Source organism: Mya arenaria, chromosome 13 (genome assembly GCF_026914265.1).
Source record: "Mya arenaria isolate MELC-2E11 chromosome 13, ASM2691426v1".
Classification (NCBI taxonomy): domain Eukaryota; kingdom Metazoa; phylum Mollusca; class Bivalvia; order Myida; family Myidae; genus Mya; species Mya arenaria.
The window spans coordinates 62,596,459-62,614,311 of NC_069134.1; the positions used below are offsets into that span (position 1 = coordinate 62,596,459).

Genomic DNA, 17,853 nt, shown 5'->3' on the forward strand with positions numbered 1-17,853 from the left:
ACTGATAAATAAACCGGATTTTAGCAGCAACCAATTGTAAGCATTCTCTTGGAAAATGATAAATATAAAATAATCAAAAATAACCAAATGGTATGAAATGATATGTAATGGAATTTATTTGGCATAGCATATATCTCTGATTTTACTAAATATTCAGGAGTCTAACGTGTGAAGGGTTGGTTACTCCTGAGGTTAGGATTAAAAACATTTAATTTCAGAGTGTTATATTATATTCAGTCGAAACCCGTTGGCTCAAAATCGCTTGGCTCTAATTCCTGGTTGGCTCGAACTAGATGTGAAGGACCGATTTCTTTACACTGAATGTAAACAATTCCGCTTGGGTCGAATTTTTCGAGGTACGAGGTATTTCCGCCGGTTCCTGGGATTTCGAGCCAACGGGGTTCGATTGTTTACAGTGAACTTATAATATAAATTACTTTGGAATCAAATATAAAAAAGGGTTTAAGCCATTTTAGCCTTATTTGGGCATGAATCCCTCATACCCAAACAGACCCCTTGTTTAAGCTTTCAGGGTTGACAATTATCAGCTGTAAGAGCCCCCCGTATATCATAGAAATGTATCTGATTTGATGTTATCGTTGTATATTTGTTTAATTGAATGTATTATATATATCATGTAATTAGGAACGCTTTTTGTTCAAGTTTCTTAAAAAATAAGTTGAATCTTGAGTATCTTTAATCTAATACATATTTTAGTGCGTACAAAAGTATATGTAATTAGCAAATACGTAGCAATAAGCATGATAAAGATACTGAATGATAATGAAACATTTACATATGAAATGATGTACCATATTTTACATATAATTAAACTAATACATACAGTACAGCGTTGTTGATATATCTGCATGTTAAGTGAAGATGTACACAAAACATTTGAACTGCTCAAAAATGACTTTAAATTTAATAAATCTATTTCAAGAAAGCGAGTTAAAAAGTATTTTGCGAGTTTAAATATATGCAATAAGTATAGTCTAAAGTATTTTGCGAGTTTAAATATATGCAATAAGTATAGTCTAAAGTATTTTGCGAGTTTAAATATATGCAATAAGTATTGTCTATAAAATCTAACGCACATATTCTAAAATCTTAGGTACGGAGAAAATATAATAAAAACACACTTCTAATTTCGTACAATTAAAATTATGGTAACACAAAAAAAAAAACGTATGTAATATAAAAAAACGCAAAGTAAATATTAAGAAAAACACTATAGATACAAGTAAGAAGAGAGAGAGAAAGAGACAGACGATCCGCCTAGAACATGACTTCCGCCTACTTCATTTGCATAATCACCGCCCACCGAAACTCATCGCTCTAACGAACATGGCTGTATATATAAACAACGTCGGACGATAATCCACGGGAAAACATGGTCCAGCTGTGAAATTATATGTTCAGTTGACAGACGGATGCTTCCTGGATGTATCAGACGATTTGGGGCATGTAGGTTCGCACTTTGCACGCGCTGTCGTGGTCAAAGGTGACGTGTCTGATATCGCCGGATACGCGAAGAGTTTTTACTTCTGGACGTTGACGCGTGTAGCAACAAAAACGTTGGTTTTGAAATCGTCTGCTTTTTGTATTTGACAATGGGCTTCTGGTAGAAGCTTGATAATTCTTGTTAGGACAGTTCGGGAAGTATTTCACGCAGACGACAACAAATATAGATTTTTGTTAGGACAGTTCGGGAAGTATTTCACGCAGACGACAATAAATATAGTGATATACGAGTTGCAGTTTTAATGTCTGCCGTTCAAAATAACAGTTGCTGCATCGTGCTAATAATCAGAATGTACTTTTAATAAGTTCATCTTTGAAGAAAGTGAAAGAAATATCTACGATAAGATGTGTGAATGAAATGGATTAATTTACAGACGTCTGACAATAAGTACTCCAGTTGGCTTCGCGTGAAATATTTATTGGAACATTTAGCCAATTTAGCCACAATTAGACTTGTGTAGATATATTTATTACGTAATTATATTTCAAATCAGATTGTGAAACGACATAGTTTAGGTTATCTGAAGTCTTTGAAATGCGTGATAAGCAAACTGGCTGATGGTTCTAAAGACAGGTGTTTTTGTGACAGTTGACTGTTGATTAGGGTTTATGTGTCAGAACAGACAAGTTATGATTACAAGAATTTTGACATAAAACATACCAGGAGGAGTTAAAAAAGAAATAGTATTAAAGACTTTTGTCTTAATGCGACGTATGACTGTATTACACAAATGATCACTATTCTGATAAATGGATTATTTAAATTAAGTTTCTATTAATAGCAGTCATTATTATTGTAGACAAGTGAAACTAATATTCCACTTAAAATAACATAAACAAACTGTGGGACTTTGATTTTAAACAGGTCTCCGAACTTTGCTATCAAAGCTTTTTATCGAAAAGTTTTATACATAAACAAACGATCCCAGCCGCGGTGGAACAAAAATGCCAAGGAGGCGGAAAGACGCGAAAACTAGTGACGATGAGGATGATTCTGTCCTCAGAAAAGTGAATAAACACCTTCCGGTACAACGCCACGCCGCCAATGAGCGCGAGCGGAGCCGGATGAGGGTCCTCAGTAAGGCGTTTTCAAAATTAAAAACCACGTTGCCGTGGGTGCCGTCAGACACTAAATTATCCAAATTAGACACTCTTAGACTGGCATCCAGCTATATAGCACATTTAAAACAGATTCTGGACGGTAACGAGGAAGAAGTTGTGTGTCACCAGTCTACAAATATACATCCACTAAATTTGGTAAGTTTCTGGTCACTGGTATTAAAGATGGTGCAGTTTGATAGAGAAATAACTTGAATCGGGGTTAGAAAATGGGTATGTGGTTTAGAAATGAAGTTAACAAGGTTGGTTTTCTAATGGGTTGGTAGTTCAGAAGTTAAGTTAACAAGGTTGGTTTTCTAATGGGTTGGTAGTTCAGAAGTTAAGTTAACAACGTTGGTTTTCTAATGGGTTGGTAGTTCAGAAGTTAAGTTAACAACGTTGGTTTTCTAATGGGTTGGTAGTTCAGAAGTTAAGTTAACAAGGTTGGTTTTCTAATGGGTTGGTAGTTCAGAAGTTAAGTTAACAACGTTGGTTTTCTAATGGGTTGGTAGTTCAGAAGTTAAGTTAACAACGTTGGTTTTCTAATGGGTTGGTAGTTCAGAAGTTAAGTTAACAACGTTGGTTTTCTAATGGGTTGGTAGTTCAGAAGTTAAGTTAACAACGTTGGTTTTCTAATGGGTTGGTAGTTCAGAAGTTAAGTTAACAACGTTGGTTTTCTAATGGGTTGGTAGTTCAGAAGTAAAGTTAACAACGTTGGTTTTCTAATGGGTTGGTAGTTTAGAGGTAAAGTTAACAATGTTGTTAACGCCATCGTTGTTAACTTTAAAATCGTAACTGCTCTGGAAGTTTAATGAATAAATCTAGCAAGATTTGAGACAACTGTTTCAGATGTACCTATTTTAGATATGTGAGAACATTATCAAATCGTTTTAAGTTAACAACGATGTCCTTTAAGACACGTTGTTAACTTAAACAAAGGTATAACCAATCGGCAAAATACCTCCATTTACAGACCTTTTAGCACCGTAACGTATTTTTATTTCGGTAAAAGTATTTCAACAGAAAGATTATGTTGGTGGTATTCAAAAAATGTTTGCAATAGTTTGTAAGAGACGAAACATCTACTCATGATGAACAAAAATATCCAAATTTTAACTAATATCTGGAGTCGGAGTTTTTGAATAAACGTGTCGATTTTGAAAACTATTTTGTGGAACGACATACGTTGTCGTATTTTATAAATATGTTATGGTCCTTTGAACTAGATATGCAGTGTTCTTATCTACGAGCTATGTCAGTTTGGTTTGTGGTCACCAAGCCGGAAAAGTGAGTTTCCTCCGGGTATTCCGCTTTCCTCCACAACAAAAGACCACACTATCGCGTACCATCGTGCCATCAAAAGTGATTAATATAATTTTACAATATCTTGTTTCACAATTTTACAATTTTCCGGAAATATCTTTATACAAAATGAATACTTTTTATGTCAAAATAGTCAGTACTGCCCAATCAATAATGTATTAAGGCGAGTGCAGCTATTTTTTAGGAAAATATTTGCATTTTTGTAACCAGGAAATGAATTTAATCCATTATTTTTCATTATTCAATTGATTATCTTTCTTATTTGAAAACATATCAACTATAACCCCCAAGACGTTGTTTATTATGTAGTCTGGAGCATTATGGTACAAAGTCATAGTTATATTGTGGACAGACTTTTCTGAAAAGAAAAATGCAAATGTCGAACTAAAAGCTGATAAAATATTCTTCGTAAAAGGTCAAATTATTAATCCAAAAGATGGCACAAAGGATGTATGTTTTACTCCCGAAAAAGATTGTTACTTAATAAACTAAATAAAAGTAAACTTTTGATATGTTTTATTTTTAAATTTTGGCATTCCCCACCCATTTTTGCACTGTGGAGTGCCATTTAAGCTGCACTCTTACAGACTGATTGTTTTAACAACTTTTTTTTATTTCTTGGTCTTGAAATGATCAAATGCTAGCGTAAATGTCTGGAAACCAGTGTTTTTAAACTGCCGACCAGAGAGCTGACTCTTAGCTTGGTTTTCATATTTACGCTTGAAAATTGATGTTTTATTACTTAAAGAGTTCCTAGCTGAATTGAAGGCACTGATACCAAAATGAGCTGATTCTGAGCCAAAATAAATATAAAAAACGGTCAATTTGTGAGAGTGCAGCTTTAAGGCTTGTAAAGAAGTTGTTAGAACTGACAAACAACAAAGTTTTTTATCAAGAGATTCACAGTTGCATTATTTATTCTATCTACTATGCTGTGTTTGTATTTTAATACAAACATACTTCACTTTTTTGTTCTTTTGAATCAGTTAAGTTGTTAAGATCGCCTTCCTTTCATCCTAGAAAGGCTAAATATCCCCAAAACCACCGTGTAAAGCTTTAACAGGTGTGAATATTTACATACTAAGGCGCATAACACGCGAAGTGCACCCTACTAATACATATAAACAAACAGGCCAAGAATGATAAATATTTCGATAATTTAGCTGGATATTCCGGAAAACGTTAAATATACAAACTAGCGAGTTCGTGCAAACAGTGCCACGTGCTACTTTTTCCATTTACAATTATCGTTCATTCCATTTGCCATTATTTGACCAAAATGTGAATGCTTATGTATTCTTTATTGAGGGTTGATTGAAAGTAGATAACTTTTGCACTTCCATTTTGAAGAAATATCTTTTATTGGGAAGAAAACAACAACACACAGCTAAATTATATTTTTTTTATGAAATATTTCGTAATTACGACTTACATAACTCGCTTTAAAGACTTATTATATCGTTATAACGACTCTCTATCCCGTTGACAACACTTACTCGTTGAAAAGGGATACTCAGTTGTTTAAACGAGATATGAAGTCGTTATTATACGATACTTTGTCGTATAAACGAGATACGAAGTCGTTATTATACGATACTTGGTCGCATAAACGAGATACGAAGTCGTTATTATACGATACTTTGTCGTATAACGAGATACGAAGTCGTTATTATACGATACTTGGTCGTATAAACGAGATACGAAGTCGTTATTATACGATACTTTGTCGTATAAACGAGATACGAAGTCGTTATTTTACGATATTTGGTCGTATAAACGAGATACTAAGTCGTTATTACTAGATAGTGTGTCGTACAAACGAGACACTTTTTCCTTTAAACGAGATAATTTGTCGTTAAAACGGGAAACTAAGTAGTTTAAACGTACTTAGTCGTTTTTAAACGATATACTTAGTCGTTTTTAAACGATATACTAAGTCGTTTTTAAACGATATACTTAGTCGTTTTTAAACGATATACTTAGTCGTTTTTAAACGATATACTTAGTCGTTTTTAAACGATATACTTAGTCGTTTTTAAAAGTTATACTAAGTAGTTTAAACGTATTTAGTCATTTTTAAACAGTACACTAATTCGTTTATACGATCGTTATATAAAATAATACGACGGGACACGTACAGGCTTCCGTGGAACATTCGCTATAAGAAACAAAGAAAGTTGTATCACACATTGCTGCTCTGCCTTATAAACTACATGTGATTAACATCTGATTAACAAAGCAAGTTGTTTTTGTCGTGAGTCTTTGTCTTCATTTTTATGCTGGCTAAATATTCAAATATTTAGCAAAATAACGCTAAAATGACACTTAAGATAATTTCTATTTACGCCAAAATAGTCGGAGATCTTTAGTTGAAAGGTCCTATATGTGTATTGGAATACATATTTGATTTTCAAATCCATCTTTATTTCTGTCACGTGTGTAGACATTTGCATTTTACAAATACCGATTTATTTACATGATAAATATGAATTTATGACATATCTCATCTCCGTGTTTCACCACGACAGTAAATTGTCTGCAGGAATCTTCTTCAATTTCAAATGTTTACATCTCATTTTTCAACATAACTGTAAATACATGTAGTCATTTCAGAATCTTTTTTAATATCTAATGCCATTTTGATGGAATTCTAAAGAAATTCCGTATCGGAATTGCTTAAACAAGCTTCAATCATCTGTTCACATGTACATGGCAGTTAAAGCTTGATGTTTTGACGGTGATGATGTTTTGTGTTTCTGATATCAAATGGAACAACAAGGCTTGAAGAGAATCTTGTATTTAAAATCGATTCATACACAATGTCATGTATATCATACATACACATGTATATCAAACATACATTTTGAAAGATAAACTTACTAATACTATATTTATGAAAAATATTATTAATGATAATAACATAAAATTATAACCGTGTATCTAAAAGCAGAAAATGCACAAACATTAAATGACTGGTGAGTGCTTAAAGATTCACAGTGATCAACTATCGTCTCATGAGGTAGAAATACCGTGTTTTCTGCCCCTTTCTTTTAAAATTAAACATGGTATTCTTCACAAGATCTATTGATTTCGATTTTTATTCATCATTTTCGGTAAATTAAATCAATTATTTTAATTGTGGAACATCTTATCCGGGAGTAAGAGGGCATCTTTAATCTTGCTGTTTTTATTAGAACGATTGTGTAAGTTCTCCAAACCATTATTATTTGGTGTTTCACATGTTATGAGCTAAAGTATTGTCTATTCAAAGAAATTTTAAGTAAATACATATTCACTGACAATATAAAATTAAAGATTTAGAAACAAAAAATCATACTTTTAGGAATCATATTTTGAAAGAAATGAGATTTTTTTAAATTAGAAAAATTATATGTCTTCATTTACATGCGATCAACTGATTGACAGTATCCTCCCTCAGCTTTCGAGGTTTTTTAAAACAATTGTTATGTCGGTTCTCCATATAGTTTAATTCTTGTTAAATATTTAATGAACGGTTTCAAGGAAGCTTTCAAACCTGGAATTAAAATAGTTTTGACAAGTGAGTGAACAGATTTGACAAATGTCTAATTTTGAAAGCAATTGATTGTAAACCCGAACTTTTAGTGCCAAAAAAATGTTTCTGCTGTCAGTAAAAAAAACTCACACAATAATCAATTTTAAAGAAGACTTCATTGAATTAGGGAATTACTTAGAAATAAATTATCGAATCGAACAGATGATACTTAATTAATTTCAAACAAAATGCTAATATGTCGCGATAAAATACTTTTGTCAGATTCGACAAATGTATGTACAGTCGAACTGCATTTGCTCGAAATCGCTTGGCTCGAATTGAATGTTAAGGACAGGTTCGAGCCAACGGGGTTTGACTGTATAAACTGAGTAACATAAATATGTTCGTATTGTATTTTAGTGTCAATTGTGCTGTATCGGATTTAGATGATATAAACAACAGTAACAAAAGACAGCCAATAACGGTGTGTTGGAAAAACAAACTGTTTACATTCAATAAATATCAGGACGAGGACTCATGTGATTTAAAGGGGTCCTCACATGGATCCCGACGGGTCACAACCGATGTAAACAAACAAGTAAATGACATTAATTTTTAAAAAAACTTTTTTGACAGCAAATATATGAAAACATGTCTTAGCCTATAGAAGACTATGCAATTTTTTGCTTATACCGCTTTAGCATTTACCATTTATTTTAATAATGCGTTCAGGTACTTAAATACTTATAGCATACATAAACGAAACTACACGTGTGAAATATTTTAGTATTGCTTGTACCCATGTGTAGAACCCTTTTAGTAACTAGAGTCCTGGGCCGTATTCAATAAGCATCAGAGTTACAATTTCCAACTTAGTGAAAAAATAGCCTTTTTCTTATTTGAATTTTAAGAGAACGAACAATGTTTGTACACCAAAAATATGAAAATAAGCAAGTAAAAAGCAATAAACAATATATGCATTTGAATAAATCTGATAAAAAGTAGCGGATATTTAAAATAAGCGTTGTCAAAAATGACGAAATTAGTTGAAAATATTCACTAAGATGCTTATTGAATACGGCCTCAGAATATAATAATTATAATGTTTGAAAAATAAATTGCTATGCTAACCTTCCCGTCTCTGCCAAGGGAGGGTCTGGCACCCTGTTGAAAGACTCGAAGTGAAGTGTAAATATTTGAGGAACAATTACCCGAGTATAACCGCGTCCAATTGACCAATGACAGATCATGTCAGTCACGTGATAGGAAAGCGTGCTGAACAGTGTAACATTCCGATGTTTTGACGAGTTCATTTAGGTAGCGAGTATTTGATAAATTGATATAATTGAAATCGTACACAAATGATTGAAGCAATGATAGAACAGTCAATGTGTGTATACCACCTGATAAATTACGGCATAAATGCTATGTCCAAAATTTTGCTTAAAATGAAGACATAAAACAAATATAACTTTTAACCACTTCTAGAGACCCGCCTTCGTTTTATTACCGAAGTTTCGTTCTGTGGTTAGTTTTCTCAAACACTTCGATAAACCTTTTCCAAAGTAATCTTTTGACAGTGCTCCATCGGGCAGCGGTTTTGTGAAAAGGTTTGTCTAAGTGTTTTCAAAAAGTTGACTCTCAATCAAACTCTAGTATAAGACCGAAGGCGGAATTCAGTAAGCGGCGTAGACTGCACTACGTTTCATTTAAAAGGGTGAATAAATAGTCAAGTTATCTTTGTTTAAAGCTGCACTCTCAAAGATATACCATTTTTACAAAAAAAAAATGTCTTGGAAAGAGCAAATGTTTGCGTAAATATCTGCAAACCAATGACAAAAGATCAGATCGCTGATTTTTAAATTTCCGTTCGAAAATTAATGTTTTATGGCTTAAACTGTTACTAATGGTTTAAGAAAAATGCATAGAACATCAATGTTTTAACTTAAATGCAAAAATCTGCGATCTAGTTTTTGTCAGCAGTCTTATATAATTGGAGTCCATGGATTTTCGCAAAAATTGGCACGTTCCAAGACAAAATGTAAAAAAGTTGTCAACACGTTCAATCTATTTGAGTGCAGCTTTAAAGTCACCATTCAAAGCAAAACATTGCCTTCCGACCTAGCATTTATGGCGCAATTTATCACGTGGTATACACACTCTGTAGAATCTGAAAGTAAGACTGAACATTTAAAGTGCTACTTATAAATATTAAACAATTAATTTATTATTATTATTATATTTTTATTAAAGCCTTCGGACATAATACTCATTATGTCCATGTATAGATGGAAAATAATATATAAATTTTATTAATAAGAAGAAAGTCATGTCAGCATACCAGCTTTGGTGTTTGTAATTCTCAGTTATAATATTGAACGTGAATGCTACTTATCAACTCTTATTGGGCCTAAAGAATATATTTGGTTCGGGTTACCCAATATTATCTATGAAATAGGCATCGGGTTTAATTTGAAAGAAATGAGCATAAAACACAGTATGTCTACCTTATAAGACTAATAGAAATCAGTAATTAGTTTAGCATTCACCAATCATTTAATATGCGCTTTTTGCTATTAAATTCACGGTTACAATCTCATTATCAGTAGTTAATATTTTCCATAAATGCATTATTTAGGTTTATCAGTCAAAATGTATTTCTGTTATAATGTGTATGTATTGATTTTGAATAAGAGTATCACTTTAACTACAAATCACCAAGGATGACAATTACTCATTACATAAAAACTTATACAATAATAATAATAATAATAATAATAATAATAAAGCCTATTCCCCCTACATGTTTATGAAAAGAATGTTACCAAACCAGTATTCATTATGTTGGCCTTGACCCCTCCAGAATTTAACAAGATTACATTTTTATGTGTAATGTGTTTTCTGAAACCATCAGGCGATGATAATTGACTGAAACATATAACAGGAACAGAGCAGATTGGAGTTTATTTCGTATTAATCAGTTCACACGATAGACACAATGATATAAGTCAAAGATGACCCATGGTCATGGATGAATTGATTATACATGCATCGTCGGCAACCACGGTACTTTCTTCTGTTTCATTTCATACATACGGTACACAATGAACGTAACACAATGAAGCATCGCGTTGTGTGTATCGGGGGTATTCGACGATGATATACATGGCGATCGGTTATAAAATGTATGAAAGGCTAAAAAACAAAAAAACAAAAACATTTGAGCAGTTGATATCGAAATTAAATAAATATTGTTTTGACTATATTTCTATAAGATGTCTTATGTATATGTATATGTACGTAATGGTGTTAATACACATATGTGAATCAATATATCATTGATACTAAGGTGTCATTCACAAACAACAACAGATTCAAATATAATTATAAAGTACATTTAAACATGCAATTCGGTGAAACTATACAATAAGAATAAGTTTGTTGTTGCGATTGAAAATCGTCTATGCATCATTATGTTGTTGTTGTTGTTGTTGTTGTTGTTGTTGTTGTTGCAATAATGATGTCAACGTACCTTAGGATCGGCTTAAAGTGAACAATGTATTAATGAATGGTCTAACACTATCAGTATCCCGTTATCAATTAGTGGGTTGTTGTTGTTGTTGTTGTTATTGTTGTTGTTTAGTTGTTGTTGTTGCAATAATGATGTCAACGTACCTTAGCATCGGCTTAAAGTGAACAATGCATTAATGAATGGTATAACACTATCAGTGTCCCGTTATCAATTAGTGGGTCGTTGTTGTTTTTGCTGCTGTTTTATTGTTGTTTGTGTTGCTGCTGTTGCAACTATGATGTCAACGCACCCTAGAATCGGCTTCAAGTGAACAATGCATTAATGAATGGTCTAACACTATCAGCATCCCATTATCAATTAATGAATCGTAATTGGTTATCAAATCACAGCGTTTACAAGGGTTATCTGCCGTGTATTGTTTCAAACCCTCATAAATGTCACCCTGGCGCGCCAGATTCCTTAAATCAATTTAAGGGCCCATAAACTACGATATTATGCGCTGTTAATGGCGTATTCATATCGCTACGTACAAGATTGGACGTAAATTGCGTTATTTAATGAGAAGCATTTAACTTGATTTAAGATGCGAGAATGCAATAAATACAAACACATTTAGCTGTAAAATTCTAAGTAACTTTCCTGCTATAGATAGGTTTAGCAACGACAAAAACTTTCTTACACTAAAGAAATAATATTTAATAAAAAAATATTTCATTTTATTTCTAATTATGCCAAAAACGAGAATATTTTTTTTTCGTTTCGGCACTGTAACATGTTTATGCTGTGATGTTTGCACTGACAGTAATAACAATGCATGCAATTAATAAGTGATCAAAACATACACAACTAACTTAAGTTTAAAAGCTTACATACGTACATGCATATCATTTCGAATGAAAATGTTAAATCATTTGCTCGATGCGCGCAATACATAAAAATACATACTAAATTATATATGAAATGCAACATGGTACCAATCACTTGTATTGACTCAAATATAGGCAACAAAACTTTATGTATTGATTCAAATATAGACAATAGACATAATCCTTTATGTATTGATCCAAATATAGACAATAACCCTTTATGTATTGATTCAAATATAGACAATAGACAATAATCCTTTATGTATTTTCAAATATAGACAATAGATAATAATCCTTTATGTATTGAATCAAATATAGTAAATAATCCTTTATGTATAGATTCAAATATAGACAATAATCCTTTATGCATTTACTCAAATAATTACGGTAGAAACTAATGAATAATTCAAATATAGTAAAAAAACTTATGTATTGATTCAGATATAGGTAGAAAACGCTAATGTAATGATTAAAATATAAGCAGTAAATACGAATGTATTGATTCAGATATAGGCAGTAAATACGAATGTATTAAATCAGATGTAGCCAGTAAATACTAATGTATTGATTCAGTAAATACTGATGTATTTATTTAGATATAGGCAGTAAATTCGAATGTATTGATTCAGATATAGGCAGTAAATACTAATGTATTTATTCAGATACAGGCAGTAAATACCAATGTATTGATTCAGATAAAGGCAGTAAATACTAATGTATTTATTCATATATAGGCAGTAAATACCAATGTATTGATTCAAATATAGGCAGTCAATACTATTGTATTGATTCAGATTTAGGCAGTAAATAATAATGTATTGATTCAGATATAGGTAGTTAACACTTATGCATTGATTGAAATATAGGCAGTAAATACTAATGTATTGATTGAAATATAGGCAGGATATACGGATGCATTGATTAAGATATAGGCAGTAAACTCGAATGTATTGATTCAGATATAGGCAGTAAATACTAATGTATTTATTTATATATAGGCAGTAAATACCAATGTATTGATTCAGATAAAGGCAGTTAATACGGATGTATTGATTCAGATTTAGGCAGTAAATAATAATGTATTGATTCAAATATAGGCAGTCAATACTATTGTATTGATTCAGATTTAGGCATTAAATAATAATGTATTGATTTAGATATAGGTAGTAAACGCTAATGTGTTGACTTAAATATAGGCAGTAAATACTAATATATTAATTCAGATATAGGTAGTAAATACTAATGTATTGATTCAGATATAGGCAGTAAATACTTAATATAAATTGATTCAAATCTAACTATTTTGGTAACTTAGACGCTTTCAATAGTGTGACTTGGGCTAAGTATTATTTCACTGACCATTCAAAGGCAGTTCGAATAACATTTATAATTTTTAAAATGACTACGTAGGGATAAAATGCTTGTTGACAGCTTTTCATTGTATTTTCCTGTTTGAAGTAGATATACATTCTTTCCTTTAATAACTTGTAATCACGCTAGAGTTCGGTATGCTTGCTTTTTGGGTGTCCCTGTGGAGTGGAAAGGGCCTATTTAATTTTGATCATTAAGTATATTTTAAGTAAGTTTTATTCATCGTGATAAGTCAATATAACCCGCCATCGTATGCATTAAGTGCATTGTCATAAATGTACAAACCAGGGTGAATACAAAATGAATGGACTCTGAGCATGATATATTAAATCAATTATGTTGTTGCATTTTGTTCAATTTCCTTGCATTTTCATAAAAAAAAGATACTTCAATTTTCATCTCCACAGTTAATTGTTTGAGAATGTCAGTTATTTTCGAAAGTGTTCATGTTTGGATTCGCCTTTTTCAGAGACTAACGGGTTTGATTGCTAAAACATTTATAATTTGATAAATCATAAATTGCTTCTTGAGAGTCTGTATTAAGGATAGGAATGGCAACGAGTACCCGAGTACTCGAGTACTCGATCAATCATCCGAGTACCCTAGTACCAAATCACTACTCGAGTACTCGAAAAAAAACATATTTTTTATAAAATTCACGATTAACAGACCAGAACAGAACATTTATTGTTAACTTTTAAGGAGTTTGACATTTCTCAGTATTAACTATTATATCAAAGCCTGTATGTACATGATTGATTTGGAGGTCATATAGATGTGTATTAGGAGATAGGCAATATGATGGATGCAAAAATAATTGTTTTCAATTTCAATGCATCTTCAATTGACTTTAAATAATGAAAAATAAGCATATGATTTGTGTAAAGATAAAACAATAATAGCCTTTATTCCTGGAGTTTTCAATATTAGCTATGTGGCCACGCAAATCCCCGTTGAAAAAGCAACCAGACACAGCCAATATTATTTTTTATCTGTACACAAATCCTATGGATTTTTTTTATTCTTAATAGTCGAATGAGTCTAACATAAGATTGCATTAAAATTAAAAAAAAAATCGCACCTTATCAAGTGTAACATATACAATCTTCAATCTTATGTATTGTTCTTCTTCAAATTCATTTTATTCAAATGGACCCTTTCAAATGCCTATAACGATATACTATGAAAAATATTACATAGTCATCTTCTTATAATTCCAAACTAAAAATTACAAAACCGAAATTGTGAAGAAATACACTTTAAAATAACTATACACTTTCTTTGCTGATTTAGGGTTAGTATAGATATTCAGTACAAAGTGTATATTTAAAAAGAAAATAAATTTTAAAAAAGTCAATATTTGTTACAATTTCGGTATTGTATTTTTTTGTTTTGAATCAAAACTGAAAAATGAAAATACTTTTTTATTGAAAAAAAAATTGACTGAGTTTCAAAATCCGGTGCCGGTGAAAAAAGTCAATGGTATAACTGAATGGCCTAAATTACAAAATGGAAGTAGGACGTTGGTGAAATTAACATCTACATGTCATTCGTTTAAAATATTTCAGTAATTAATTTGAAATATGTTATTCAGTAACTTAAAATATTTTACTCATTAATTTTAAATATTCCACTTGTCTCATTTAAATTTCATTAAGAAACAAATATGGATGTAAAGTTTGAAGTGGATCGAGGCCCCGTTGTGCTGAACTAACGACGTTAAGAATATCGAATTAAAACGATATGAACGAAACCTAGCAGCCATTAAGTACTGGTGTGTATACTTACAAAAATAAATAGTTTGATGAGACAAAGTCGCATAACCATTTAGGTTGTATAAGAACATTCTAACCAAGTTTTAGTGGTCTACATTATACTGTGTAAACTACCCATTAACTGAGCCAGCCATTGTTTATTCTACAGCTTCATCTGATTAAAATCATTAACGGTTGACTGCTGATTTACTGAAACAAATGACTTGCAAAACTTGAGAAATTCTGCCTTCTCATTGGACAAAACTTGAGAAATTCTGCCTTCTCATTGGACAAAACTTGAGAAATTCTGCCTTCTCATTGGACAAAACTTGAGAAATTCTGCCTTCTCATTGGACAAAACTTGAGAAATTCTGCCTTCTCATTGGACAAAACTTGAGAAATACTGCCTTCTCATTGGACAAAACTTGAGAAATTCTGCCTTAAACTTGAGAAATTCTGCCTTCTCATTGGACAAAACATACTGACCACTAAACACACTTATGTTCATAATGACAAGATCGGGTAGTGAAAAGGCATTCAGTCAAGGTAACAAGGTGCATATAAGACAACAGTCATATTATAACACTATGAACACTACGGGAACAAAGATATCAGCCAAAAAAATAACCAAGTGCCTGTTTAAAGACACAGTTAAGCTAACGCCTTACATAGGCGCAGACACGCACACAGCGTACAAAGCAACACTTGCAGACCACAAATGCATCAAACTATAGTTATTTATAAATGTTAGGGTTATCGCCATGATCTGTCAGCGAAAAAAGGAGTTAACTTCATACCCCTTCACCCCATTTGGCTGTACACATTTTTCAAAAAATGGATTTGTGAAACGGGTGATCACATGCTTCACAAATTTGTGAAAGTAATAATTTATGAATTTCGTGATCCAATCGATCTTAACTAAAACAATTCCACATATATATATATGGTTAGCATAAATTACATACACATTACATAACATTTCAGGGTTATTATGTTTGTTTCTTTGTTGCTGTTATTTGTTTGTTTGTCTGTCTTTTTCTGGGGTTGGGGTGAGGGTGATTATCTGAATAAGTATGTAAGTATATTGTTATCAAGAAATAATTTTATACACTGATATCTACGAATGAAAAATGTAACGTTAATATGTTTATTTTGTGTTTACAAATTCATGATTTAATATTTAGGTAAAAAATGATTCTTTATATGAGTTATTTTCTTGGTGGTGATTGGTATTTTTTTGAACGAATGAAAATAAAACACCTTTTCATATAGTTCCAATTGCATTGGACTTCATTTGTACCAAATTACAAACATTTGTTTACAGAGTTTGCTCTGCTTTATGTTAATATTACGCAAACTTTCCGCATTCGGAACTCCTCGGCCATCTTTATCGAAAGCAACCTCGGATGTATACAGGTACATCAGCAAAAGTAGATCGTTAAATTTTGAATTGTATCATTAATTAAACGTAGTGTTTTAGCTTGTATTTGTTGATCTCAGTTTAAATCGATTGCCTGTGGAGTGTATTATTGCAAACATAATTAAGATTCCCAAGAGATAAGTCATTACGTTTAACTGCTAAATTCAATTACTACGCGATCTACTTGCAGCGGACTTAAAATATATCGAATTCTGACATGGTAAACCGTTCATATACATTCGAGGTTGTTTTCGATAAAAAAATTACCGAGGAGTTCCGAATGAAACTTTCCGAAAAACCCTCGTTAATAATCATTAAGCTAATCGCAATAAAACTGTTGTATGCCCTTATTTACAAAGGTCAATTTTTAGAGGAGAAAAGTTTATAGTTAGTTGTTCATTAATTCGGTTGAAACACTTGAATTTACTTTACTGATATTAAAAAGTGATAATCTGTTTTTCAGACCTGGCCGTTCAGTTTTCAAGGCAAGGGCGATCACTCTAACCTGTCTCCGCTAGATAGCACGCGCAGCGACAAAGACACAAGCAGCCTATCAGAGGACCATAATCTCGATGACCTTGTGACCGAATCACCATGACAACGGATTATTTTGTGATTATGGATTTTGTAGTTGTGATTTTTGGTGTGTGCGTTTGTGACACTGTATGGTCCTTATATTCTATTAAATTTCTGATTTTAGTATTGTAGATCAAAGAATTTTATGGGGTACTCCGAAAGAAGTTTGTTTCCGAAGTTTCATGAAAAAGTTAAAGTAATAACACGGCTTCGATGCCCTAGATTATTTTTTATGTAAATGATAGAGAACTATAGGTTGAATATATCATATAACGCCAGGAAATCGAAAAGTGCTCTTTAAATAAGTGCCTTACATATTTATTTTACAGTTGTATTCATAGGTGGTTATTTCGGATTACCCTGACTCAAAGGGACCGACCATTCAGTGCCAAAGTACATTTGTACATGCTTACATGAGTCAAAGTCAGTGGAGAGTGATATTTAATAGCATGGTTTGTGCATTGAAGGATTTTACAATCTGTCGACGAAATAAATTTTTAAACATGTTGTAATTTTTATTTTTTATCCATGTTAATAAGATAGAATATACCAGGTTAGTGTTAAAGTCAATATGAGCAATTTGAAACTTTACATTAATGATACAAGGGTTCGCTTTAACCCGCATTAGGCAGTTATTGGGCCGAAATTTGTTAAAGTTATCATCGCTGTTAACGTCATCGTTGTTAACTTTCAAGACTTTACTGCTCTCGAAAATAAAACGACACACTTATGATCTATTGCATTAAAATTAGCATTGAGACAGCTGGTTCAATTGTACTTGCTTTATTTAAATATATGAGCATATCGTCCAATATTTCAATTTAAAAGTTCACGACGATGTCATTACACATGTTGTTAACTTAAACACAGTTCTC

At 32.0% G+C, this 17,853-nt stretch overlaps 1 protein-coding gene across 1 annotated transcript; it reads left to right on the forward strand.

Annotated features, from left to right (window-relative positions):
• Positions 1-1,436: 1,436 nt before the first annotated feature.
• Positions 1,437-17,485, forward strand: LOC128214897 (transcription factor 21-like). The gene is made up of 2 exons (XM_052921603.1): positions 1,437-2,781; positions 16,866-17,485. Exons 1-2 carry the CDS (start codon positions 2,470-2,472, stop codon positions 16,998-17,000), a joined length of 447 nt encoding a protein of 148 aa, XP_052777563.1. The 5' UTR covers positions 1,437-2,469; the 3' UTR covers positions 17,001-17,485.
• Positions 17,486-17,853: the final 368 nt, after the last annotated feature.